The 26,452-nt window shown below is 38.1% G+C and overlaps 1 protein-coding gene across 3 annotated transcripts in view; it reads right to left on the minus strand.

Annotated features, from left to right (window-relative positions):
• Nucleotides 1–26,452, minus strand: part of LOC106058560 (syntaxin-binding protein 5-like) — a 92,860-nt gene that overhangs the window by 46,111 nt on the left and 20,297 nt on the right. For all 3 annotated transcript variants that reach the window (XM_056032533.1, XM_013216016.2, XM_013216017.2), the window contains exons 3-15: nucleotides 12,115–12,196; nucleotides 10,050–10,150; nucleotides 9,612–9,746; nucleotides 6,451–6,514; nucleotides 6,077–6,160; nucleotides 4,117–4,240; nucleotides 3,087–3,162; nucleotides 2,817–2,971; nucleotides 2,574–2,646; nucleotides 2,321–2,468; nucleotides 2,144–2,211; nucleotides 1,589–1,629; nucleotides 1,298–1,497 (exon numbers count right to left, since the gene is read on the minus strand). In XM_056032533.1, the coding sequence (XP_055888508.1) occupies nucleotides 1,298–1,497; nucleotides 1,589–1,629; nucleotides 2,144–2,211; nucleotides 2,321–2,468; nucleotides 2,574–2,646; nucleotides 2,817–2,971; nucleotides 3,087–3,162; nucleotides 4,117–4,240; nucleotides 6,077–6,160; nucleotides 6,451–6,514; nucleotides 9,612–9,746; nucleotides 10,050–10,150; nucleotides 12,115–12,196 (1,351 nt within the window). The remainder of the gene's footprint in view (nucleotides 1–1,297; nucleotides 1,498–1,588; nucleotides 1,630–2,143; nucleotides 2,212–2,320; nucleotides 2,469–2,573; nucleotides 2,647–2,816; nucleotides 2,972–3,086; nucleotides 3,163–4,116; nucleotides 4,241–6,076; nucleotides 6,161–6,450; nucleotides 6,515–9,611; nucleotides 9,747–10,049; nucleotides 10,151–12,114; nucleotides 12,197–26,452) is intronic.

The raw sequence follows: 26,452 nt of genomic DNA on the forward strand, positions 1-26,452 counted from the left end.
TAAAAATAAATGTCTAAATAAAGCCAAAAGCTTCTAATTTCTATGTAAACAAAGGATAAAGAACTCTTTTATAAAGTAAAAATAGTTCCACTGTTGTTAGCTAAAAAGTTTAATTTAAAAATGCAACGAAACAAAGGTAGGGTATGAACGTCTATGGGATAGACGTTCCGTGCATTTAGGGGCAGTGGGATAGACGCTCCGCACTCATTGAGTTAATATTTAAATTTCTGCAGCTGTCTGCAGGCTACATAAAACATTCTGGAAGGCCGAATGTGGCCTGCATCCTGTAATTTGTCCACCCCTAATATATAAAGCACAAAGCTAATCTTAATTGACAAGGATATGCTTAATGGGGGTAAACTGTGGAAAGAGGTAACATCTCAGAATATTCTATATGAGGAAACAAAAGTACAAATAAATATTGCATGCTTATAAATAATGGGCCAAAAAAATGTTTGTATATCTTATAAATACAGACGTTATTTAAAAAAGATTAATACGGCCTATGCATATTCCTAGGTCAATCTAGTCATGCATGCTAACCAATGACTTAAATTCTGCCTAGTCATTGGTTTCCTGGCAGACTCAGACAAGCCATTCCATGCTCTAATAGCAATAGGGAAGAAGGGGCATTTGTACTTATCGGTCCTAGCATATGGAACGAGGAATGTGAATTTATCTTTGTATCTTTCTGAGTATTTTATTAGATTTTGTATTTGAAGATTATGGCTCAGTGTTTTATGTATAATTGCTACTTAACTTTTGAGTCTTCTATCCTGAAGGCTATCTAAATTTAGTGATTTTACTAAAGGTGTTACTTTAGGTCAAATGTGGATAGTCGTTTGTTATGAATCTCACTGCTCTATTTTGTGTCTAGTCTGTTCCAGTTTCTTAATGTTTTCTTGAGTTGAGGGGTTCCAAACAGAGGATGCATATTCTATTATTGGCCTAACCAAGTTTATAAAGGGGAAGACTAATTAGTGTTTCAATCAGACTATTCCAAGGGAAGAGCAAAGCAATGGAATTAAAAACCTTAAAAATGTTCATTCACTAGCCAAAAAAATAATGAGTAAGAGGAGGATGGCATGCTATTTCATTGGAGGAAAAAAAGCTCCAATCAAAATGAAAAAAAAAACTTGTGTGAAATAAAATCACTAAACCAACATTTTAAAAAAAGAATCAAAAGTATTCTTTAAAAGGACTACTCAAATGTTACTATAATACCAATGTTTGAAATATTCACTGACTAAAAAATTTATTAATATCTCAATATTTTAAGAAGTAAAAGATTACTCACAACAGTCTCAACATTAGCCTCTTGCTTGGAAAATTTAAATAGTATACAATGTGTAGGTCCAGCAACACACATAATGCGACTCTCCAGGCACAGGAAGATATTCTGGATTGCAAATGGATCATCATCTTTGTCTTCTGAAGGTCGTTTTGGTTTTTCAAAAACTTTAGCAGTTTTTAATTTATATAAAAATTGTAAAGTTACTGAAAAAAAAAAGGTTAATATACATCATTTTCAGAAATACTTTTTGAGCAAAATAGTAAATCAAATACTGTGAATGTATTACAACTTTACCTGAAGATGCATCCCAAAACTTTAATGATCCATCTGCATGACTAGACAGACAATAATAATTAATAAGTTATATGCTGATATGAGTAAAAAAAAATTTTTCATAACATTTCATATTACTGTTGCTACATCAACTCCTTTAAATAAACAAATAAAGTGAAATGCAAATTATTTCATTTCTTTTCTAAAAAGACTTTGAAATAAAGAAAAAAATTTGTACAGAAAGAATTTATCATGTTATGAAGTAAGATGAATTTTCAGGAAGAAATCCAGAAGCTTTGTTAGAAATCTGTGAAAACTTTGGCAATTGAGAAATGATTTTTTATTTCTTTACTGATTAGTCACATGTCACCCTTAAAATTATTCACTAAGGCTATAGTACAGAAAAACCTAATCTAATTGTGAAGTATAATTTCTAAATTGACAAGAGTCAACTATTTAACAGAATTAACTTTAAAAATGTGAAACAGAATACCTAAAATCTCTCACAAGATTTTCAATTCACAGATGACTGTTAAAAAAAAAACATAATATACATGTGAAGATGTAATAACTCACCCAGTTATAATAATTTCAGGGTAACTTGTTCCACTGGAACCCCAGGAACCACCTTTAATTGGCCAAGGCTATATATAATGACGAACAAGTAAATTATTTCAAATTGATGCATTAAAAAAAAAAGTTTCTAAATTGAATTAACAAGCTATTTCTAAACACTTCTGAAACTACAAATACCTTATCACTAAAACCAGTTTTTTTCTGATTCTTGCCAGTGGAATACAAAGCTGGGATGATGTCCATGGGACAATTAGCATAATACTGACAGGCTGTCACAGGAGATTCATGAAGGTCCATCGGATATGGATTTTCAAAACATGGATACCTTAAGATAAGACATTTAAACAAAAAACAAAATGGTAAAAAAAAGGTAATTCTTTGCAGAAAAACTTCACTTTTTTTCTTTAATGCTAGTAAAATATAGGCATACCCAGGTGTTGTGAGGTCTATTACAACTAAATCATTTAGCAGCAGTACTATTATGGCATAAGGGTCCTGAAAATCTGAAATGGAAGTTATTACATAAATTTATTTGTCATTCTGAAACAGCTTTTAAAAAAACAAGATTCCTTCAAATTTATTACTTAATGAAATGTAGCACAAATTTAATCATGATATCGACTGTAGATTATAGTTACTACATAAAAATTAAACAATAGCTAGCAATTATTACCATTAACCCAAGGAGTATCACAAATGCTAACAAAGTCCACAATATTATGTTCCATTTCTAATACAGTGGTGCTCTTGCCAGCCATGACAGTTATAGTTGGAGTTCGACAAGCTCGGTCATATGACATGCCACCAGAAAAAATAACAACTGAATCACTGAAAAAAAATGTGAACAATTACTTAATAATAATTTGTTATATAATACATTTTTTGTAATTGTATTTTTAAAGGTGTAAAATTGCTACGTCAAAAATACTGTTTTAATACTAACCCAGAACGATTAGCTCTCCACTCAACTTTATTAATAGGTTTACATAAATCTGGTTTCCCTTCAGGACCAATTTTGGCTAAATAAAAAGACAAACCAAATTTTATATATGTATAACATTATTTTAAAAATAAGAAAAACATTTAAAAATACATTTTTAAAAAGACATTACACACCTTAAAATATAAAAAAAAATTTTTAAATTGTTTAAAAATAAATGTTTGGTTCAAACTTGGTATCGAACCCCTGATTTTGACACTGTCAGCTGTATAAAGGAACGATGTTACTCATTCGGCCAGCGGGCAAAGCACAATTGTCCCATTATTTATAGGTACTTTCATTGTATGGACATCTAAAAGTAGATCTAGACTTCTAATTTATAACTTTTAAGATCTAGTCTAGATCTAGATATAATCTATATAAGTTTTATGTAAAAATATTAGCAAAGCTTAGATAATCTATCAATAAAATTTAAGCAACTTTAAATTTAATAAACAATTGATACACTATGGCTGACTACACCATGTTTTTTTTTATTTTTGAATAATTCCAATGATCTAGACTTAGAAGGCAATACACACAATTTTCCTGAACATAAATTTATTAAACTCTTGAATCAATAATATCCTACATACAGAAATTCTTAAATGTGAACAGTCCTATAAAGAATGCGATGGTCCTTTCAAAAACAATGTTAGCTTTAGATCTAAATCAGTTCTCAAGACAAATTTACATTTATTTTTTTTTAATTTTTAAAAATTATACTGGTCAAACTAGAGTTTTCCCCATGTGGCCAATGAGCTAGTAATTCTTTTCTCAGCAATAAACATCAACTGTTAAATTTCTAGGAAAATCGTTAGAGCCATTTTTGAGATCTACAATGAGTACAGGTTCTATGAAGTTCTGCCTTGAATAGTTATTAAAAAAAAAAAATATCAAAAACATAATTTTATAAATTTACTAAAATAATTAAGATTGAAAGAAAAAAGTAAAGATATACAAATAGTTATTGTTTTTGTTAATAATTGTTTACCATGAGGTGAGGTAACAGAAACAGGTCGTTGAGGCATTTTTACATTCCATGTTGACAAACTGCCATCAGTGTGACTACACATAAATTGCTTGCCTTCGTTGTGCCAAGATATAGATCTCAAAGCCTACAAAACAAAAACAAAAATTATTACACAACAATTTGTATTTTTTATAATACCATCAATTAATATTTTGAAATTAATCAGAAACAAAACATTGAAAAATACATTTTTATAAATACAATGCCTCAATTACTTAACTTAAAATATAATAAAATAATTTTTAAAAATAATTAAAATAATCTTTGGTTCAAACTGGGTATCAAACCTGTGATACAGTCAGCTGCTTGAATGTACAATGTTTCTGATCTGGCCAGGGGGAATGCATACTTGTGAGATTATTTATTGGTATGTTCATTATATGGACATCTAGATCTAACACTAAACCTAAGAATCTAGATGTAATCTATATTAGATTTATGTAAAGATATAAGTAAAGCTTAGATAATATTTCAATAAACTTGAAGCAACTTTAAATTTAATCAGTTATCACGTAATATCCGTACACTAAGGCTGACTGCACCATGTTTTTTTTTATTTACTATTATTGAATAATTCCTAAGATACCTCTTTAAATCTAGACTTAAATTGCGCAAAAATAGTCCTTTCAAGAACGCAAAAGTCCTTTCAAAACCGATGTTGGCTCTAGATCTAAGATCTTCTAAGTCTAGAGCCTAATTTACTATTATTTATTTTTTACTTTGACCAATTATAACGGTCAAACTAGAGTTTTCCCCATGAGGCCAAAAAGATAGTAATTCTTTTCTCAGCTATATACATCAACCATTAAATTTCTAAGAAAATTGCTAGAGCCATTGTTGAGATCAGCATCCAGGCTGATTCTAGGTTCCATGAAATTCTGACTAGAAAAGAGGTATTGTAAAAAAAAAAATGAGCTGAATTATATAAACCCATTTGAAAAACAAAGTGTGAATCAGCCTTACTATTCAGAAAAAAAACCAAGTGTAATATTAATAGCAAAAAAAAAAGTGCAAATTCTTGCTAGTAAAAAGAACAAGTTCATTATAAAGTTTGCTATTAAGTAGGCAAATGTTATATTAACCTTGGTTTTGGTTTTCAGAAAACTAAATTAAATGCATATATATGTAATATTAGTTCTGCAATTTAGAAAAATAAAAGTAGTACAATCTAAAACTATCTATTCAAAAAAACAAGCAAAATATAAAATACTTTTAAAACAAGGTTACTAAGATAGTTCAGGATAAGCCCCCCGTAGTGGTCCTCTCCAGCAAGGAAAAAAACAGCTTTCAATATTTTCAACAAGAATATCAGAAGCTATAAAATAAAAACTATCAACAACCACAGCCCAATCTATGCCATTACAAAAACAACAAACACATACATATCAAAAGTCTTGCCAATATTATTATATTGTTAGGCAGACTGACGACGTGATACCACATAATATGGAGAAACAAGTGTATATTAATGTTGTTATTAATACATTATTAATATTCAAATGTATTCAAAGAAATGATGATTGAGAAGATATGGTTCAATATGAACCTGACTTATCTGATGTTATTGAATGATAATCGAATTGATCATTTTTTAAAGAGCCAATCTTTCATTTAAGGCCTCAAGAAAGAAACTTTCCCCTTTGTTTGAATCTCTAAATTAATTGGTCATTTTTTTTTATTGATTGATGTATTATCTAAAGTGAACAAATTTGATCTGGAATGGGTGCGGGAGAAATTATGTGTTCAAACTTTTTACCAGACAGAGCTTTGTAAAAATTAAAAGAAATGCAATAGAAATGTTTATTTATAATAGATAAAAACAAGCAAAGTACAAATCTAGGTATTAAGAAAGGAAAACATATAGTTTATAAAATAAATCAAGATAACTCTAACCCAAACAACTATTCAATAAAGAGCGAACCTCATGAGAGTTGTATCTGTATTCAGCAGACTTTGTCCTTAAGTCCCAGAATACTATGGCACCAGTTTCAAACCCAATTAAAAGCTGTAAAAAAAATTAGCATAAATCTTAATAAGCATCATATTATTGATGGTGATAATCTAAAAAAATACCACCATTTTTTTTTTCATTATACAGAAAAAAAAATACACCAAAACTGCTTGAACTGACAATATAAAAAAAATAAGATACAAACAAACATGAGTTAATAAATAATAATGTGATAATTAGCATTCAAAAATGTCCTAAAAATATTTACTTAGATTTTTAGGAAAGATGAAAAAGAAATTCATCCTAACAACCAATATTTTGGAAAATGAAATAAAATATCCTACCTTGTTTGCATCAACTGGGTTATCACTTAGATGGACCACATGACCAGGATGAGTCTTACGTGAGCTGAAGTTAAATGCAAATTATCTTTCTATATTTTTAAGGTACAGCTGATACATGTACATTAGAGTTTATTATTCTATCCAGAACAAATATTGAAAAAGATGTCAAAATGAATCCTGATGATACCCACATTTAGAAATTTCATTAAAACTCTATATCACTACAAGTTGTTGTTTTTAATTCCTGTCCCTATTTTTTAAAAGCAGTGTAAGTCAAATAGTTACAACCAACTCAAAGAACTTGACATGACAAATTCAAGTTGCATGGAACTGTTATCAACTGCTTTTTTTTCTTGATCTAAATAACAACCAGCCAAGATTAAAAAGCTATCCTTCCCAAAGCTTATTGGTTTAGGCACAAGTTGCTCGCCTTAGCCACTTCTCCTGTCTGTGTTAAGATCACCAGGCCAAATGTGAGCCACAGATGAAGGCCAGGAGTTGGACTGGTTGTCTGAGGCTAGTTGAGATGCATGCCACTAGAAGCATTTTTATAGGTAGTGAGGTGCTTATATCTATTACCACTTCCAACAAAAACAACCTTATAGCTACCCACCCAGGAGAAGGAAAACTCTGAACATAATGCAGCTATACCCAAAGGCCTTTGGGATTCAACCCTGAGGAAAAATAAGGAACCAGTAACACTTATGTCGCTTGCAACATACACAGCTATACCCAGGAAAAACTTGTGAAGCTGCTCATTCCAAACTGTATCAGCTGCTTGGAGGAGGTGGGGGGGGGGGGGGTGAACTGCTTCTAGAAAACAGTAGAAACACCACAGGCCTAGCCTTTAGTTGCTTAGAGGAGGTGGGTGGGGGAACTGCTTCTAGAAAACAGTAGAAACACCACAGGCCTAGCCTTTAGTTGCTTGGAGGAGGTGGGGGGGGGTGGTGAACTGCTTCTAGAAAACAGTAGAAACACCACAGGCCTAGTCTTAACATCTGTTCACACATCACACTAGATTTATCATAGTATGCTGATCTTACACAAAGGTTTGCCAGTTCATTAATAACACTGCTGCCTCCTTAGATCTGTTTATTCCAGACAGATTCTTAATCACCAACATACATGTGGATGACCTTCAGCTTGGACTTCTCACTATCTGGTAGACTACATCAGTGATGCCCAAAATACGGCTCGCGGGCCGGACATGGTTTCATCCAGCACCCCCCCTACCCCCACCACCGCTTCCCTCCACTTTTTAAAAAAATTTTCGAAAAAAAAAAAATAAGATGAAAAACGTATCTTTACATATGTTAGAGCCCTGGATTTTCTGAGATGTATTGGTACCAAGACATTTAAAATGTGTAGTTTTATAAAATGGGAGAGCCGAGGAAACTACAAGTGGACTACGAATTTAGAATCTACCAGGAAATGTGATAAGATCTTTAATTTTTTGTGGAACATGATAATAAGCCACATATTTGTTTTGTAAAGTGTGGCTGTTTTAAAAAAAACAACATATTAACGGGTTATAAAACAAATATGGCTGTATTCTTGGTTTGAGCCGTGAATAAAAAATTGTTAAATTACGCCAGGAGATTGGAGGATCGATGGGAATATTTACCAAAAATAGGCAAGAAAATGAGTCGTTGGTAAAGCTATCAACAATATTGCTCACATTTTAAGTACCGAAATGAAGCCAGCTTCCGAAGCGTAGAAAATAAAACCGAGATAAACTTCCATTAGCTCATTAATTAATGCACAAGATTCACAAGTTTCAATAAAATTGTTTCAGGTCAATTTCATTTCCTCTTTGTACAATTTCTTCATGTGGCCCGCGACACACGTGTCAGAAACTAAAATGGCCCACAGGTCAAATTAGGTTGGGCATCACTGGACTACATTGTTGATCCTTTTGATGAAACTGTTTTGGGCCTTCTCTGTCTATTTGGAGATCTGCCCTTTTGTTTCTGGGGGCTGTACAGTAATACCAGATCATTCTATTAAAACTATGATGTATTTGCCCATTAGTCATATCTCATTTTCAGAAGTCCATGGCTATTTTATTTTACCTTTTCCAACATATTTTGCTAAAGTACTATAAAGAAGAATGTCTTTTTGGTTTCAGGTAATGGTCCTGCTACACTGATTGTGATCCTCTTGAATAGAACACCAAAATTGTACTGCTGCATCTTGATTTGTGTTGAAGATCATTGGCTGCTGCACAGACATTGCACCTTTGGCACAATTACTGCACATCCTCTCTACACCTAAACCAGTCGAATCACTGTCAAACGTTGTGCAGTGTTGTTGACATCAAGTGAGACCAACTGTTGCTGTAAGCTGAAGGCAACTGGATGTTACATCACAGATTCCAAAACACTATTGATGACACAGTTGACCACAGTCAGTGAGTCAAACTGAGCCCAGTAGACATTAATGGCAGCCCTCAGATTGCCAATCAGATTGTTGTACATCGTTACACCCTCCTTTAATAGGAGAATGGGAGCTACATTACCATCTTTCAGTTTGTCCTATTTTTTCATCAGACAGGTCTAAAAACATCCAACTATCTTTCTCTCATTTCTGAAGCTATATGAAGACCAGTGTTTCTCAAACTTTTACATGTGACAACCCCGCCCCCGGGACTAAAAATTGGCTAATCTGAGTCTGGGAGGAGGTTTTAAAAATGTAATGAAAATAAAATAAAATTACAAACACTATCAGAATTTTCAGTTTATCTTCACATATATATATATTTACAATATGTTTGAAATCCAAATTTGCATTATGAATGTTTATTAAAGCTAGCCCGTTTAGGTCTTTTCTTTATTCAGGAGTTGTGTTTCAAAGATATCTTTTTAGCCTTATGTAAAATAGAATAGGTTCTTTCTGGAGTTAGTAAAGGAATGGAAGCAGGTGTCATCCCAACCAATCCAATTCTGAAAGGGGCTTGAGAAGTGCTGATAGCTCCTCAATGGATTAAGGGACAGAACAAGATAGTTTTTATGCATTTTCTCGTCACACTTTTTCTCATAGTTAGAAGAGTAAACACAGCCATGCTATCATAGTAGTTAGGTTGACAATTTATGTCACTACTTGCATTTTTGATTTTAGAAAAATGAAGTGGTGTAGGATACAATAAAGTGCCTGTTACTTACAGTTCAATTGCCTTGTTCCAATTAATTATGTATCCAGAGCAAGTAAAGGATTCAATGTTGACTACATGAACATTACCCCTCTCAGTGCCAACATATAACCATTTACTTTGAAAAGGTAAATGACATTTGGAGATTCTGAAGAAAAAAAAATTTTTGTTTTCTAATTTCACAAACATATTTTTGTTTTTACAATTTTAATTATTTGTCTCACTAAAAAATGTGATCAGTTAACACAAGTTCAAGAAAATTAAAACTAATAATTAATTATGCCTTCACAAATTACCAACTCTGCCCTCTAGCCTATGTGTTTGAGTCTATAGCCATCATCACAGAAAAATTCTATATAGAAATGGCTGAATAAGAGAGTACTGAGAAATAGTTCACTAAGAATATGACCCTGCTACAATTTTTCTAAGAATAAATTACTGTAAAGCTTACTTTTCTCTTTGGAACTTAAGAGAATGTACTATAGTTGGACGTTTCTGACGAAAATTCCAGAGATGTAATTGATCATCACTTGTTACGGTGACCAGGGCTCCCTGTAATGACAATGTGGATACAACTTATTGTTTAGAGAAAACAAAAATTAACTTATAATGCTGAGAAGACAATCAGTCTTATTAATAGTTAAGATCTTTAAAAACACATTACCTTAAATGAGTACTTTTTATTTTTTATAATTTAGGTCATTGAAATACACTGACGGATCGGGGGTTTGGAAGGTGAATTTTAGAAGATAAATCAATAAATTGTTATAGGAATTCTTTACTTATGTTAATAATATATCAGCCCTGATTCTGTTTGACTAGTTATTGGAGATTTCAATCATCTTTCGTTAGCTAAACTCTTATAGTCAATATGTTAATTGTCCTACAAGCACAAAAAACTTTAGCAACATAAAAATGGCCTACACATCTCAAACGTTATTTACCCTCGAAGAGTCAGAACACACAATGATCTATCTTACACCCACGAATAAACTGGTTTTAAAACAGATTGGGACATGTTTGTAAACAACCGCCCTGACATTGATGAACTTACCACAACCGTCAATTCGTACATCCAGTTCTGTGAAAACATGATTATACCAAAGAAGAAAATTAAAACATTCAGTAATAATACACCCTGGATGACCTAAGAAATAAAGGAGGAGATTCTACAGAAGAAAATAAAATTCAAGAGCAGTTCTGAATTCACCTCAGCCAATAAAGCCCTTAAAAGAAATTATTTGAAAGAAAAGAGAAAAGAGAGATTAGAGGAAAAAAATTGAAAGCTTTTTCAAGAAAAATAACTCTAAAGCTTGTTGGACATGCTTGAAACAAATTACTAGCTAGGTACCTAAGCGCGAACCGATGTGTGCTGCAGACAATAAAAAATTTGTCAATGAATTAAATGATTTCTACCATGGCTTTGACTGCCACAACTTTGAAAAAGACCAACATCATTTATTGACATCATTTGACAACAGCAATCTAGACCAATCTAAAGTACTATTTAATAAACTAGAAGTGACTAAAATGTTCAAACAAGTAAACACTGCCAAAGCTTTGGGATTCGACATATTAAGTGGAAAACTTGTAAAGCTATGTGTGGAACAACTGGCTTATATCTTCTGTGCTATATTCAACAAGTCCTGGCAAATGCACAAAATACTGACCATTTAGAAGACATCTGAAATAATTCCAGTACCCAAAAAGAAAATCATTGCTTCTAACAATGACCTACGTCCTGTGGTACTTACACCAATTTTAATAAAGTGCTTAGAGAAAATGATTTTAAAACATCTACTGAAAGAAGTAGAAACAGGTCTTGACCCCCATCAGTTTGCTTAAAAAATGTCACAAAGTACAAAAGATGCAATACTATTCATGCTGAATCGTCTATACCATCATCTTGACACTACGCCAGTGTATTATTCATTGACTTTTCATCCGCATTCAACACCATACAACCACATCGCATGATACAAAAACTTCTGACTTGAATGTTAGCGAAAACAAACAAACTTGGAATCTACACTTTCTTACCGAAGGCCCACAATATGTAAAAGTGAACAGGTATGTGTCAATCATGAGAGAGCCGAGCACTGGAGCGCCGCAGGGGTGCGTTTTATCACCAGTATTGTATACCATCTACACCAATGACATTCAGAGCCAATTAGCTGATATTCCCATCATAAAGTTTGCTGACTACACAGCAATGTAGATGATATTTCTTAAGGTCATGTCAGTTTCCTGTATTATTGTGATCTTCAAACCAAAATTTTTCTTGGCTTTGTCAGTGAAATTTAAAAAGTGTATTAAGTTTCTGTCTCTTTCATGATTTCTAAAATGGTATTAATTACTTGTGTGTTAATGCTCTGCATGTCAGCAGTCAACTTAGCCATTTAACCTACATAATTAGCATAGTTAAAAATATACTAAAAATGATTGTAAACCTAATGATGTGCACACAAGATAGATGAGCAAGCCTATACGTGATGGCAAGACATAATTCTACTTACTTCATTAATGAGGAACAAAATCTGTACAATAGATACTTCAGATTCATGACTACAGTGGCAATCTACTCCAGGTTGACCAATGCTAGTCTATTGTTAAGGAAAACATACCAGTTTGGAGTTAAGAGAAATACATTATTAGTAATAATAGGTTACAAGTAGCTGATTGTTGAGTAGTTGCATAAAGTGAATGGTAGCACAAGTGTACTAGTACTCTGTCAAAACAAGTAATCCTAGTCAAAATAATTTTAGTCCTTTAAGCTCAAATGCTATAGAAGGAGACTTTCCCCTCTAAAAAAATATTTTTAGATTCTTTCCACTTAATAGTTTATGTCTTGATTTATTCCTGAGTATTTTGTCATCCACCTTGAGAGGAAAAATTAGTGGTCAGTCAGGTAAGCCCTGACACACTCATCACTAACTCTCCCACTTGCAGTGGAAGAAAAAATAAGAAAATTTTAAGTCAAGAGATGGTCGCTGTGTTTGAGTTATATAAGATGCTTTTTACAATTCCACTAATCAGCTTGCAAAATCATCGGGTTAAAAAAAACAACTATAAAAACCTGATGCCGTTGACCTTTGGCGCCCCCACAGCGTCAGATTATCAAGTTGCCTCCACGTCTTGCGCCCGCCTGGTAATCCAGTCTCGCATAATCATTGGCTCACTTGGTCAGCGATTCTTCTCGATTCTTCTGCAACTGTCTCTCTCACTAGCGTAGTGAGCTTGTTGTATTCTCTTCTCGCTTCTGCTGTTTTGCTTCTGGCGTACCTCCTTCAGGCAGCCTTTCTGTCTGACGAGACATTCTAAAGTAGTCGACCAGAATGACGCATCAGGATAGCTAAAAGAAAAACGCAGTTTAGCCAACAGCGAGGCCGAGACCAATATTTCACTGCAGCTTTCACTTTGATGGAGGTGGAACACGATTTAAGGAAACGCAGACTACACAATGCTCCAGGGCAGGACAGAGTAAGTAATGAGATGCTGAAAAACTTGTGCAAAGAAAACTATGCTAATTGCTTAATCGGACCTGGACACAATTCCCAAAGGCCTGGAGAGTGGCAACGATAATCCCATTCTAAAGAAAGGAAAAGCGGCTCTAGCAAATGTTAGGCACTTAGTTTAGTTTAGAGACGCACTGTAGTAGACAGACTTTGAACGCAACATTTTAGTGAGACATGGGCATTGGATTAGAGATTATTGATGTAGATTTCGTTTTCGACAGTTACCGATAGGCTCTTGAAGGGATAACATCATATTTTTTACTGAATCAACTGTGGCCCATTTCATTTCGTTATTCTATTTCATCACGAGTGAACTTAGTTATTGAGCATGGATCCTTTTTGACGATGTATGTTCATTGTTCGTTCTCACATATGTAATACACCATACAGTATACCCAAGCATCTAAAGATTATTACCAAGAAATACATTAATTAACAAGTCGCACATACAATCGTTGCACAATTCTAGACTCTTTGCAGAACCAAGCTATAAGATTAATCTGTGGTACATTTCGGACAATGCCAATTGCAGCTGGTAAATTTGGCGGATTATCTGGCACTGCGGACGAACGACTGTTTTGTTAGCGTACGAAAAATACAAAGGGCGGCCCACTAGTCAACTAATGGGTGTGCAGAGGCCGACTCAAAAGAACATTATTAAAGCAGACCGCATTGGGGTAGCCCCAAGAACTTGGCTTCCCCAACGAAAGAGCTGCTCTCCCTTTAACGGGGTATTTACACCCGGCAAAATTTCCCAACCTACTAGAGGTGCGAAAAAACGCTGATCGACCCAAAGGTAAACAAGAAATGAACACCAAACCTACTAACCAGCATTGCGAGGGAAACCATAGCCCAATAGCCGAAAGATACCATCAAGGTTTACAGGACGGCTCCACGAAAGAAGTTCAACACAAAACGACTTCTGGCTATGGTGCAATTGATATCTTGGGTTTTTTTGGCACATCGGCACAATTTAGGCCATGTCGCACTCTTAATCCCTCAAGGGTTATTCACATTTTATACCTCAAGAGCTAAATGTTACACAGCCAAGTGATTAAAAACAAGGTTAATTCATAGCTCGGATGGTAAAAACAGTAAAAATGTATATAATCCAATAAAAATCTGTTGTAAATATTATATACTCACAATTACTTTGCCATACCACAAATCAAACATTCATAATCAACCCCACTTACAGGGTAAAACCCATTATTTTCCCAGGGTTGACATTATCAAACAATGTTTTTAAGTTGACTGCTCCAAAATATTTCCCTCTAATATCCTGATATCTGGGGCAATCAATGAGGATAAGTTCAAAGGTAAGATAAGAGCCAGTGTTCACACAGTGGGGACTCTTTTATCTCTTTAGCACAAATGAGTGCGTGATGTAGGTTTGGCCAATCCTTAGTCTGGACATGGTCGTGCTTCCACACCTTGTCAAACCTTTAGATGTGGACCGCCACAACCCGTCCAGGGGTCTCAACCTCCCACCGACACTGCCACTCTCGGTAGGTGGCAAAGGCTATACTCTGTCTCAGGTCCGAGCAGGGAATTAGGGTTCCTGACACCGCTTGATTTAGGGCTCTCTTTGCTTCTCTGTCTGCCGTTTCATTTCCCTCTATGCCCACATGGCGGGAGTGGATCCAGATGAAGGTGACATCCCTATGGTCAGCTTTAGGCTTTTATGTACCAATGGAATGTCAGTCTTCATCCGCCCCAAAGCTTGCTTACGGCCACGAGTGCAAGTGAGATTGCATGTAACTCGGACGTAAAGATAAAGCATCCATCGGGAAGTCTACAGGAGATTGTTTTGTTCCGAAAAGAGCAGGCACATGCGACCTTTCCATTCATTTTGGATTCGTCAATGTAAATGGTGTAGTTCCCTAAAGTGGACTTGTAGTGTGTTTGGGTCTGTATTTCCTTTTTTAAAATTAAGAAGGGATACATTTAATTTAGGTTTACTCATCAACAAAGGAGGGTTCTGTGGGATTTCTATTTTAGAGACTTGATCAATGGGTAGCATTTAAGTTTGGGTGGATTCTCTCATTCGAAGGCCCAACAGCTTTATGACGTTAGGCCTTCGATTGTATTGTTCTTCATCTGTATGGTTAAATATGGAGTCCAAAGCAGGGTGAGGTTGGATTTTAGCTTGACTATATACTGCATTGCAAGCTTTTTCATCCTGATGTCCATTTGGTGCGGTTCGCAGCTTCCCCTGTCTACAGGCTGTCGAAAAGGCAATGAAGTGTGTGAAGCGCCTAGAAAACATAAGGTAAGTATGGTGATGCAATGGATTCCAAACGCATTGTGGAATCAAAGGAAACGAGAAAGCTGACATTTTGGTGAATCTAGGATCGCTTTTAGACCCACTAAAAGAGCCGCAAACATACCAGAGTGCAAAAGCAAGGAATAGTGATTGGGTCAAATCCAAATGGTACGACAGCTGGGACCATTGTAGCATGGGACGGGAAGTTTCTAATACGCCTAAACAGGAAGGACGAGTTGTGGCAGCTAGACAGAAAGGATCAGGCAATTTTAGCACGTTTTCCCAGGGGACACTGTTCGATAGGAGCCTATTTCGCTATGATCTTAGAGAACCACAATCCCAGATGTCGACACTGTCAAATGGAAGACAAAACAGTAGAACACATCCTCATTGACTGCAGGATGCTCAGAAGCGTTTTAGAACAGTTTTAGTTTTTGGCCCATTGGCACAATTTAGTCCATGTCGTGCCCGTAATCCTTCAAGGGTTACTCTTTCTTCATATCACAAGAGCTAAATTTTATACAGTTAGGTCAAAAGCAAGGACTATTCACAGTTAAGATAGTAAAAATTTATTAATTTAATAAAAAAAAAACTGATGTAAATATTATGTTTTTGAAGATTCGACTAGTACTGCTGAATGAGGGGGTTTGCCCTGTACGAAGACAGGCAAACCCTACAGGACACTGCAAGATACCTGGCTTAGTGCATGCAGGCTTACAAATGGATAAAAGGGTGAAAATAAATTTCGACACTAAAAATCGTTCTTTCAATACTAATTTTTATATTTTTTTTTGGCAAGTACCCAATGTTCTTTGGTTATCTCGAGGAGAAATTCTAAATCAATCATTTGAATATAGATATGAACTTCAACGTTTTCTAATGATAGATTTGAGTTGAGAGTAACTAGAAATGGCTTTGGTATGGCAATGTGAACATTTAACTATATATATATATAATTCTCCTCTTCCCCCAAGAGTTTGGACGAGAAGAAGAAGGAAAGGAAAGATCACTCTCTTATTTCTGCAGATAGTCACCCCAAGAAAAAATAAGAGGGGGGGATAACAAATGGGTATTCACACGTCGATACGGATGGCTGCGCACTGAACTGTCAAACCCTGCCCGCTCCCATCCCCCTTCGTCCTTGCGGGTGGTTTGGACTAGGAAGTAAACTATCGTCAACTCTGAAGGAACATCCGAAACGTGTAAAACATTTTACAAGCAAACATTTTACAAACACTAAATAGCAGCGCCGGACTTAACGTTAGTGACCAAGAAGTCATGGAAAGAGAACAACTAATCTACTATGTATATTTATTATATGTATTCACCCGTCCCTAAATAGCAGGGCCGGACTCAACCGTTGTGGGGCCCTATGCGAAAAGGATTTCGCGGGGCCAAGTTTGGGTAGGGAAGCGGATAATAAGTCAAATTTAAGAGTCTGTATAAGAAAATAAATTCGTCTATGCATTTATTCATTCTTTACTACGTACAGAATTATTTTACGAGCCTTGCGTGTAGCAAAGTCATACAGTATATCAGAATAATTCTGTTTCCTACATAGATCACACTCAATAGCAAGAATTACCAGATGTTTCAATCTATCTTAGAGAATTGTTGACCTCAAGCAATTCTTCATTAGTTTGAGGCGCGAGAAGCTTCTTTCTCCAGATAACACAATTAAGGCTAATGCATAATGCCATATTTGTTTATCGCGTGTAGGATTGGCGTTTTCCATATTGAATGACACCCCAAAATGACAGGGCCTGACTTAACCATTGTGGGCCCAATGCGAAACGGATTTCGCGGGGCCAAATTTTAGTAGGGATACGAATAATAAGTGAAAAGTAAGAGTTTGTATTAGAAAATATATTAGTCTTTGCATTTTATTCATTCTTTACTACTCACAGAATTACTACACGAGCTTAGCCTGGCGTGTAGCGAAGCCATACTGTATATCACAAGAATTCTGTTTCCTACATAGATCACAATTACCAAATGTTTTAATCTGTCTTTGAGAATTGATGACCTCAAGTAATTCTTCATTAGTTTAAGGCTCGAGAAGCTTTTCACTAGATTCCACAATTACGGGCATTGCATAATGCCTTTTTTTTTTGTCTCGCGTAGGATATGCGTTTTTCATATTGAATGACACACTAAAATGAAAATGTTTGTGTATATATTTCAGGAGATTTATATGAGTTTTCAAAAGATTTTAATAATTTCCGGATATTTTCAGGGCTTTTTCGTATATTTAGCAATTTCAGGAGATTTCCAGGAGCTCCTGGTTAATCGACAGGAGGCCGCGGGAAATCTGTCATAAGTAATAAAATGGTTTAATTTAATAATTTATACACCAAGAATTAGCGCGGGTCCTATGAAAGTGCGGGGCCCACTGCGGTCGCATAGGATGCAGTGGCCTAAGGCCGGCCCTGCAAATAGCGGTGTATGCTACGCCGCCGGTCGACTTATATATATATATATATAGTGTTATAAACCTGGTGGCGGCACAGATGGGGGTAGTGGTGTGTGTGTGTAGTCAGCCGACGCAAATCGCCCCAGGCCAGCGCTAGACGAGCGGTCAACCGTGACGAGTTACGACGATCGGCCGAGACGAGTATCAACATGATGGTTCGGGAAGGATCGACATCGTGAACAGAGCTCAAGAGTGTCACGAGGGATGTAGTCATCTGACCACCCCGAATGGTCGAGCGACGTTCTGTCCGGTTCTAGAAGGCCAGCAGGGACCCTATATAAAGAGCGAAGGTATCAGAGACGAGTCAGTCACAACTTCCCAATCTACAGTTCGTTACAACGGCTCAGTACAAGTCCGAGACGAGACAGAGAGACCAGTGCAAGAGTTGATAGAGCGGAGAGATATTTGTACAGTCTTGTGTTATGTGCTGCCAATTGTACAGTATTGGCTGTTATTTATTGACATTAAACTATTACGTTATTTTCAAGCCCAGAGTTGTCAAGTTCTTTAAGTTGGTGGTGTATGGTGCAGTTTGCAGAGAGCCTGCATAGTGAGATTCGTAACAACTGGTGTCAGAAGTGGGATCAGATCTGCAATGGCTACTACGAAAAAGTTAGACCAACTCCTTGTTAAGGAACTGAAGGAAGAGCTCCGTGGTCGAGATCTGAAGACAAGCGGCAACAAAGAAACCTTACAAGCACGCCTTCGGGAAGAACTGGTGAAGGAAAAAGAAGATCCGGACACATACCTTTTTGAAGTCGAACCGGACTTGCTGGAACAGCTCACCAGTAGAATGCAGCAACAGATCACCAGTACCATACAGGAACAGATGGCAGCTATGCAGGGACAAATCGCCAGTAGCAAACAGGAACAGATGGCAGCTATGCAGGGACAGATGGCAGCTATGCAGGGACAAATCGCCAGTAGCAAACAGGAGCAGATGGCAGCTATGAACTCGGGGCTAGAAAACACCAATTACAAGATAGACGCCATGGACTCTGGAATCAAAACGGAGTTATTGGCAATGAACCAACGCAATCATGCTGTGGAGGAGAGAATCACCAGCATTGACGAGCAGATGAATCAGAGGGTCGACGCAGTAGAAAAGGCCATCGACGAAATGAAGATACAAGTCTGACGCAAGCACACAAATGTACCAGAAGCAGATATGACGTCATTTGTACCTGAAGTATTCGGGAAAATGAAGCCCCCCGTATTTGATGGTTCTGTGTCCTGGTCAGTATACAAGAAGCAATTTGACGCAGCAGCCAAAGTTAAAAAATGGAACAGTGAGGAGGAGAAAGCAACAGCCCTTGTGTTATCCCTAAGAGGAAAAGCCTCCGAATTGCTACAGTCTCTACCGAACCAGCAAGACTTCGCCGCTTTGGTACAGGCTATGGAACTCCGATACGGGGATGAACATCTCCAAGAAGTATATCGTGTGCAACTAAAGACCAGACAACAGCGCCTCGATGAAACACTACAGGAGCTAGAGACAGACATCGAACGCCTCGCACATCTGGCCTACCCAACAGCCGCACAAGATTTTCTGGAGGTCATTATCACAGACGCCTTCATTGATGCGCTTCGAGACCCCGAGTTAAAGAAAGCCACCAGAGTTAGTGGTAGACGTAAGGCCAGTGAAGCCCTCGTATACGCTCTCTCATATGAAGCCGCTAAAGACGCATCTGGGAGCGTTAATCAAGGCCGAAAGTTGGAAGTCAAAGAGGAAGAATTCGCACAACTTGTGAGAAGGGTGACAGAGGCACTAGATGAACGACAAACAAACCAGATACCAGAACATCAACCTAGGGTTCCTGTACGGTGCTGGAATTGTGGTGAACTCGGTCATATACAAAGAAGCTGCACTAGAAGATTTCCACAAGCTAGAACCCATCACAGATCAGAAAGGTATGCACGACCAAGTTCCCGGGGCTACCAGGGAAACTAGCACGCGCCGGCTTCAAGGGGCGGAACCCGGCGACACAGAGAATGAGAGCCCCTACAACCATCATCCCGGTCGCCGTGCTAGGACAGAGTAAGAGTCTGAAAATCATCGGAAAAATTGGATGTCAAAATTATCACTTCCTCCTAGATACTGGTGCCTCACGATCAGTCATCCGGACCGATAAAGTGGACATTAGCAAGAAAACGCCAGTTAGAGCCTACTCGTTGAAAACAGCCAGTGGAGAACTGATGCCCATAAAAGGCCTGATCGACACAACAGTCGAGATCGGGAATCAGTCATTCGAACACGAATTCCTGATTGCTGACGTCACAGATGACTGCATAATAGGGCTCGACTTCATGTTGAAATATGGCTTTTCCTTAAATATCGACGGAGGCACTTTACAATGTAGAGACCTCGAAGTACCCTTGCTTGGCGACGAGAATGAAGAAGATGGCCGAGTCAGAAGGATTAAGTTGGTAGAAAATACAACCTTGCCTGCCAAGTCTGAAATGATCATTTGGGGGAAAATTGAGGACGGCTATCCCACGACAGGAACAGCGCTGGTAGAAAGCTTGGACACCAACCCCAACGGGATAGCAGTAGGAAAGGCACTAGTCACGATTGGAAAAGACCTAATGGTACCAGTAAGAATTATGAACCTCGGTACAGTAGAGAAACACTTTCGGAAAGGTAGCACCATCGCTGGTTGCCATGCTCTTGAGATGATAAGAAACTGTAACAGTGACAACCCCGTCGAAAGACTCGAGTCCAGTGAACCGCAGGTTACTAAATTTCTGACAGAAGTCAAAACGATATTGTCGAAAGAACAGTACACCAAAGCAGAACAATTCCTCAGAGAGTTTTCTGACATATTGCCATCTGATGAAATGGACTTTGGGCGGACAAATCTAATCCAGCATCGAATAGACACAGGAAACACTAGGCCTATACGACAGCAACCACGTCGCCTGCCGCTAGCAAAACACCAAGAAGCTATGGACATCATAGAACGAATGAGGCAGCAAGGGGTTGTTGAACCATCCAACAGTCCATGGTGTTCACCCATCGTCTTGGTAAAGAAGAAAGATGGATCCACGAGATTTTGTGTCGACTATAGATTATTAAATGACGCCACACACAAGGACAGCTACCCACTTCCTAGGATTGACAACACATTGGACACACTTGCTGGGTCACAGATCTTTTCCACCCTTGACCTGAAGAGCGGTTACTGGCAAGTAGGACTACACCCCGAGGACAGAGATAAAACGGCCTTTTCTGCTGGTAATGGTCTCTGGCAGTTTACCGTGATGCCTTTTGGACTCTGCAACGCCCCAGCCACCTTTGAAAGACTAATGGAGCATGTGTTAAGAGGACTCAACTGGACCACGTGTCTTGTCTACTTAAATGACATTATCGTCATAGGCAGAACCTTCGAGGAACATATCGCAAACCTGAAGGAAGTATTCGCAAGAATCAGAAACGCTGGAATGAAATTGAATCCAAAGAAGTGCTCCTTGTTCAGAAGGAGCGTCAAGTACCTTGGGCACATCGTGTCGAAGGAAGGAGTCAGCACAGATCCGGATAAAGTTGAAGCCGTAAATGAATGGCCGATCCCCGCTAATATCCAGGAGTTAAGAAGCTTTCTTGGACTCTGCACGTACTACAGACGTTTCGTACCAAACTTCTCTAGCCTCTGTAGCGCCCTTCATTAATTGACAGAACCGAAGCGGCCGTTTACTTGGACAACGGAATGTCAGGAGGCCTTTGAGCGACTTAAAAAGACTCTTGTTTCATCACCCATTCTGGCCTACCCGATACCAGGCGAGACATTCATACTTGACACCGATGAAAGCAGTACTGGAATAGGCGCTGTCTTATCCCAAAAGATAGGTGGAACTGAGAGAGTCATAGCTTACTTTAGTCGGAGATTGTCCAAAGCCGAGAGAAACTACTGTGTCACAAGACGTGAGCTACTGGCAGTTGTGGATGCCATACAACATTTTCACAAATACTTATATGGGCAAAAATTCATCCTTAGGACAGATCACGCTGCTCTTCAATGGCTGTTGTCATTTAAAAGTCCTGAAGGACAAGTCGCCAGGTGGATTGAACGTTTACAAACCTATGACTTCGAGACACAGCACCGAAAAGGACAAACTCACCAGAATGCTGACGCGCTGTCTCGACGACCTAGCAGAATGGAATGTAAACACTGCAGCAAGGTTGAAGAAAAGGGGGGTATCATTGATTGCCTACGTCTTGGAGTACAAGCTTGTGGATCATGGTCCGACGATAGAATCCGAGAAGACCAGTTAAAAGATGAAGATCTGGCTCCCATTCTGCTTATGAAGGAAGACGGACAAAGACCGGAATGGCATCACCTTTCTGATAAAGGAGCTGCTACCAAGGCATATTGGGCGCAATGGGACTCACTGAGAATTGACAACGGAGTTCTCAAGAGGGTCTGGGAAACCGCAGATGGAGAAAGCAATCGCTTGCAGCTGTTGCTGCCTAAAGTGAGAGTTGCCGAGGTGTTGCAAGAAATCCATAATAATTCTAGTGGGTCACATTTAGGTGTCAACAAGACCTTTGAAAAAGTACGCCAGCGGTTTTACTGGTTCGGCTACTGGGATGATGTAGAAGAATGGTGCCGAAGGTGCGTCGCATGTGCAGCAGCGAAGGGTCCGCACATGAGAACGAGGGGACGTATGCAGCAATACAACGTCGGTAATCCCTTCGAAAGAATAGCGATTGATGTAGCCGGACCGTTTCCTGAGTCCCAGAGAGGAAACAAGTACGTTCTAGTGGCGATCGACTATTTTACTAAGTGGCTTGAGGCGTATGCGATACCAAACCAAGAAGCCACCACCATAGCGGAAACACTTGTAGAAAATTGGATCAGCCGATTCGGTGCTCCCATAGAGTTACACTTCGACCAGGGCCGAAACTTCGAATCCAAGATCCTCCAAGAGATGTGCCAGGTACTCGGCATCGAGAAGACACGCACAACCCCTCTTCACCCCCAGTCAGACGGGATGGTAGAACGATTTAACCGAACACTGGAACAACACCTGTCGAAAGTCGTCGATGATCGCCAAGAGGACTGGGACACCTATATCCCAATGTTCCTCATGGCATATAGAGGATCGATTCACAGCACCACTGGTTACACTCCAGCAAAGATGTTGTTCGGCCGAGAACTGCAACTACCATGTGACTTGCTATTCGGGATCCCGGGGAATGTGCCAGCCTCTTCAACAGACTATATCGCAAATCTCCGAAAACGGATGGAGAAAACTCACGCTCTTGCCCGCAGGAACATCAAGATCAACAGTGACCAGATGAAGACAAGGTACGACAAACGGGCCAATGCCGCTGGGTTTCATGAGAACGATCTGGTGTGGCTTTACAACCCACAAAGACGAAAAGGCAAGTCCCCAAAGCTTCAAAAAGACTGGGAAGGACCCTACCGAGTGATAAAAAGAATCAACGATGTTGTGTATCGAATACAGAAGAGCCCAAGGTCAAAACTGAAGGTCGTCCACATCGACAGACTCAACAAGTACTATGGTGAAGCTGGATCTGCCCGGGACGGACAGATCTAAGGAGGGGGCAGTGTTATAAACCTGGTGGCGGCACAGATGGGGGTAGTGGTGTGTGTGTAGTCAGCCGACGCAAATCGCCCCAGGCCAGCGCTAGACGAGCGGTCAACCGTGACGAGTTACGACGATCGGCCGAGACGAGTATCAACATGATGGTTCGGGAAGGATCGACGTCGTGAACAGAGCTCAAGAGTGTCACGAGGGATGTAGTCATCTGACCACCCAGAATGGTCGAGCGACGTTCTGTCCGGTTCTAGAAGGCCAGCAGGGACCCTATATAAAGAGCGAATGTATCAGAGACGAGTCAGTCACAACTTCCCGATCTACAGTTCGTTACAACGGCTCAGTACAAGTCCGAGACGAGACAGAGAGACCAGTGCAAGAGTTGATACAGCGGAGAGATATTTGTACAGTCTTGTGTTATGTGCTGCCAATTGTACAGTATTGGCTGTTATTTATTGACATTAAACTATTACGTTATTTTCAAGCCCAGAGTTGTCAAGTTCTTTAAGTTGGTGGTGTATGGTGCAGTTTGCAGAGAGCCTGCAAAGTGAGATTCGTAACAATATATATATAATTCTCTTCTTCCCTCAAGAGTTTGAACGAGTAAGAAGTAAAGGAAAGATCACTCTTTTATTTCTGCGTAATAAAAAAAAAGGGGGAGGGGAGAACATTCACCCGTTATAAAATAGCAGGGCCTGACTTAACCAATGTGACCGAGAAGTTATGGATAGATCACTTTTCCTATTTCTACCCCACATAGTTTTAGCGGCGAAAAAAAAGAGGGCGGGGGAGGAAAACAAATAATCTACTCTGTATTCACCCGTCTTTAAATAGCAGGGTCGGACTCAACCCTTGTGGGGCCCTATGCGAAACGGATTTCACAAGGCCAAGTTTGGGTAGGGATACGGATAGTAAGTGAAAGTTAAGAGTTTATATTAGAAAAAAAAATCGTCTTTGCATTTTATTCATTACGTACGTCACATTCACTACGTACATAACTACTTTACGAGCCTTGCGTGTAGCGAAGTCATACAGTATATTATAAAAATTCCATTTCCTACATAGATCACGCTCAATAGCAAGATTTTATCGCACGTAGGATTGGCGTTTTCCATATTGAATGACACCCCAAAATAACAATTTTTGTCTATATATTTCAGGAGATTGGCATGAGTTTTCTAAAGATTTTAATAATTTCCGGATATTTCCAAGACTATTTTGCATGCAATTTCAGATTTCCAGGAGCTCCTGTTAAATCAACAGGAGGCCGCAGGAAATCTATTATAATTTATAAAATGGTTTAATTTAATTATTTATACACCTAGACTTAGCGCGGGTCCTATGAAAGTGCGGGGGTCCACTGCGGTCGCCGTGGGTAGACTGGTTAAAAATACATAAAATCCTAAATGCTTCTGGTAAGGTCATTGGCAAAAAAAAAAAACATTTGGGCAGCTGCTTAAGAAAAAAGAATTTGAGGAAAAAAAAATCACTCTTTGGGTCAGGATTTTGTGATTTTAACAAGACACCGATAGCAAAGACAAACAAGCACAAAACCCCCTGGCAATCAAATCATTAAATACAATTCAACTATCTAATATAAACATTCCCCATGTAAATTTTGAGTGCGTCTAGTGTGAATGTATATTTTGGTTTTCTATAGTTATGTTTTGTTTGGTGTATTGCACAAATTGTAAGATAAATAAATTTCCTCGTGGATAATAAAGATTATTATTATTATGACATATTTAGCAAACATATTCTCTATTTTAAATAGCATGAATTGATCGTTACAAGGCTTAGAAATTTGATTGTTTCACCTTCAAGATATGCTACACTCGCAAAACTAAATTTATGGCAAAGAGAGATGGTAATGGAGAAGTAGACTTGTTTCCCGCTCTTCGTGAGTTTATAGTATTTGGACAATTCGCTAATGAGCTTGAATAACTATTTCCCTGATTTAAACAGGACGAAGAACAATTGTTAGAATTGGCATCAGACAGATTCTTATAAAATGCAACATGTGTATCCTGTTTGAACAAAAAGAAAGTTCTGAAATATATCTTGCCTTTTTAACTTCCAATTTGTTTTATCCGCATTTGTAGACATTAAGTCGAAAAAAAAGGAACAAAATATTAGACGTGGAACAGTATCTCAAATTAAAGTTAACAACCAGGGAACCGATATATATATATATATGATCTGTCATCTCGGCACAAACAATTTCATTCTTTACACGCAAATACATTTTTGGGGGGGGGGGGGGGGCAGGGGTAGTCAGCGTTACAAAAATTACAATAGGGGTACACAATTTTCATCAAATATGTCAAAAGTTTGGGAAACACAGTTCTAGATGGGTGTCGGTTGTGGGGGAAAATAACGCATTAAATAATGAGGGAAGAAAACACGACATATTTAATCATATCTGTAATACTGGTATCCAACAAAATAACTAAAAACAGTAATTAATTGACTAATTGTTGATTTTTTATAACTGATTCATGTATTTGGACTATTCAAGCTATTGGACTTGAGACAAAAACCACCTACTTAACACAATCGTCATCCCAACAGCAACGTATGCATGTGAGACATGGAGGTAAAAAAAATTGAGAAAAGACTAAATGTGGGTCAACAAAAATGGCTAAGACGGATTTTAGGAGTCATTTACAGAGAGCGGATCTAAAACAAAGAAATCCTATTCCGAACTGGGACTCGACCACTTCGTGAAGTTGTGACCAAGCGTCGCATGAGGTTTGCGGGACGTATCCTCCGACAGAATGAATTACGAATATCAAGAGATGGAGGCCAATAAGAGCATAGCGCATACAGTGACGTCCTCATATTGCTTGGCGCCACACTTTCTTAGAGGACCTCAGAGCAGTGGACACCAAATGGGAAGAGGCTTCAGACATTGCCAGATCTTTATGCAGACACCTTGCCGCCCAATGCGCCGAACGGCACGGGGGGATTTAAATCTACGTCTTAGTAAGTATTGTGTACACTCTACGCCAATGAATAATTGTGCAAAGTTTCAACTTGAT

Source organism: Biomphalaria glabrata, chromosome 6, assembly GCF_947242115.1.
Source record: "Biomphalaria glabrata chromosome 6, xgBioGlab47.1, whole genome shotgun sequence".
Taxonomy (NCBI): Eukaryota; Metazoa; Mollusca; class Gastropoda; family Planorbidae; genus Biomphalaria; species Biomphalaria glabrata.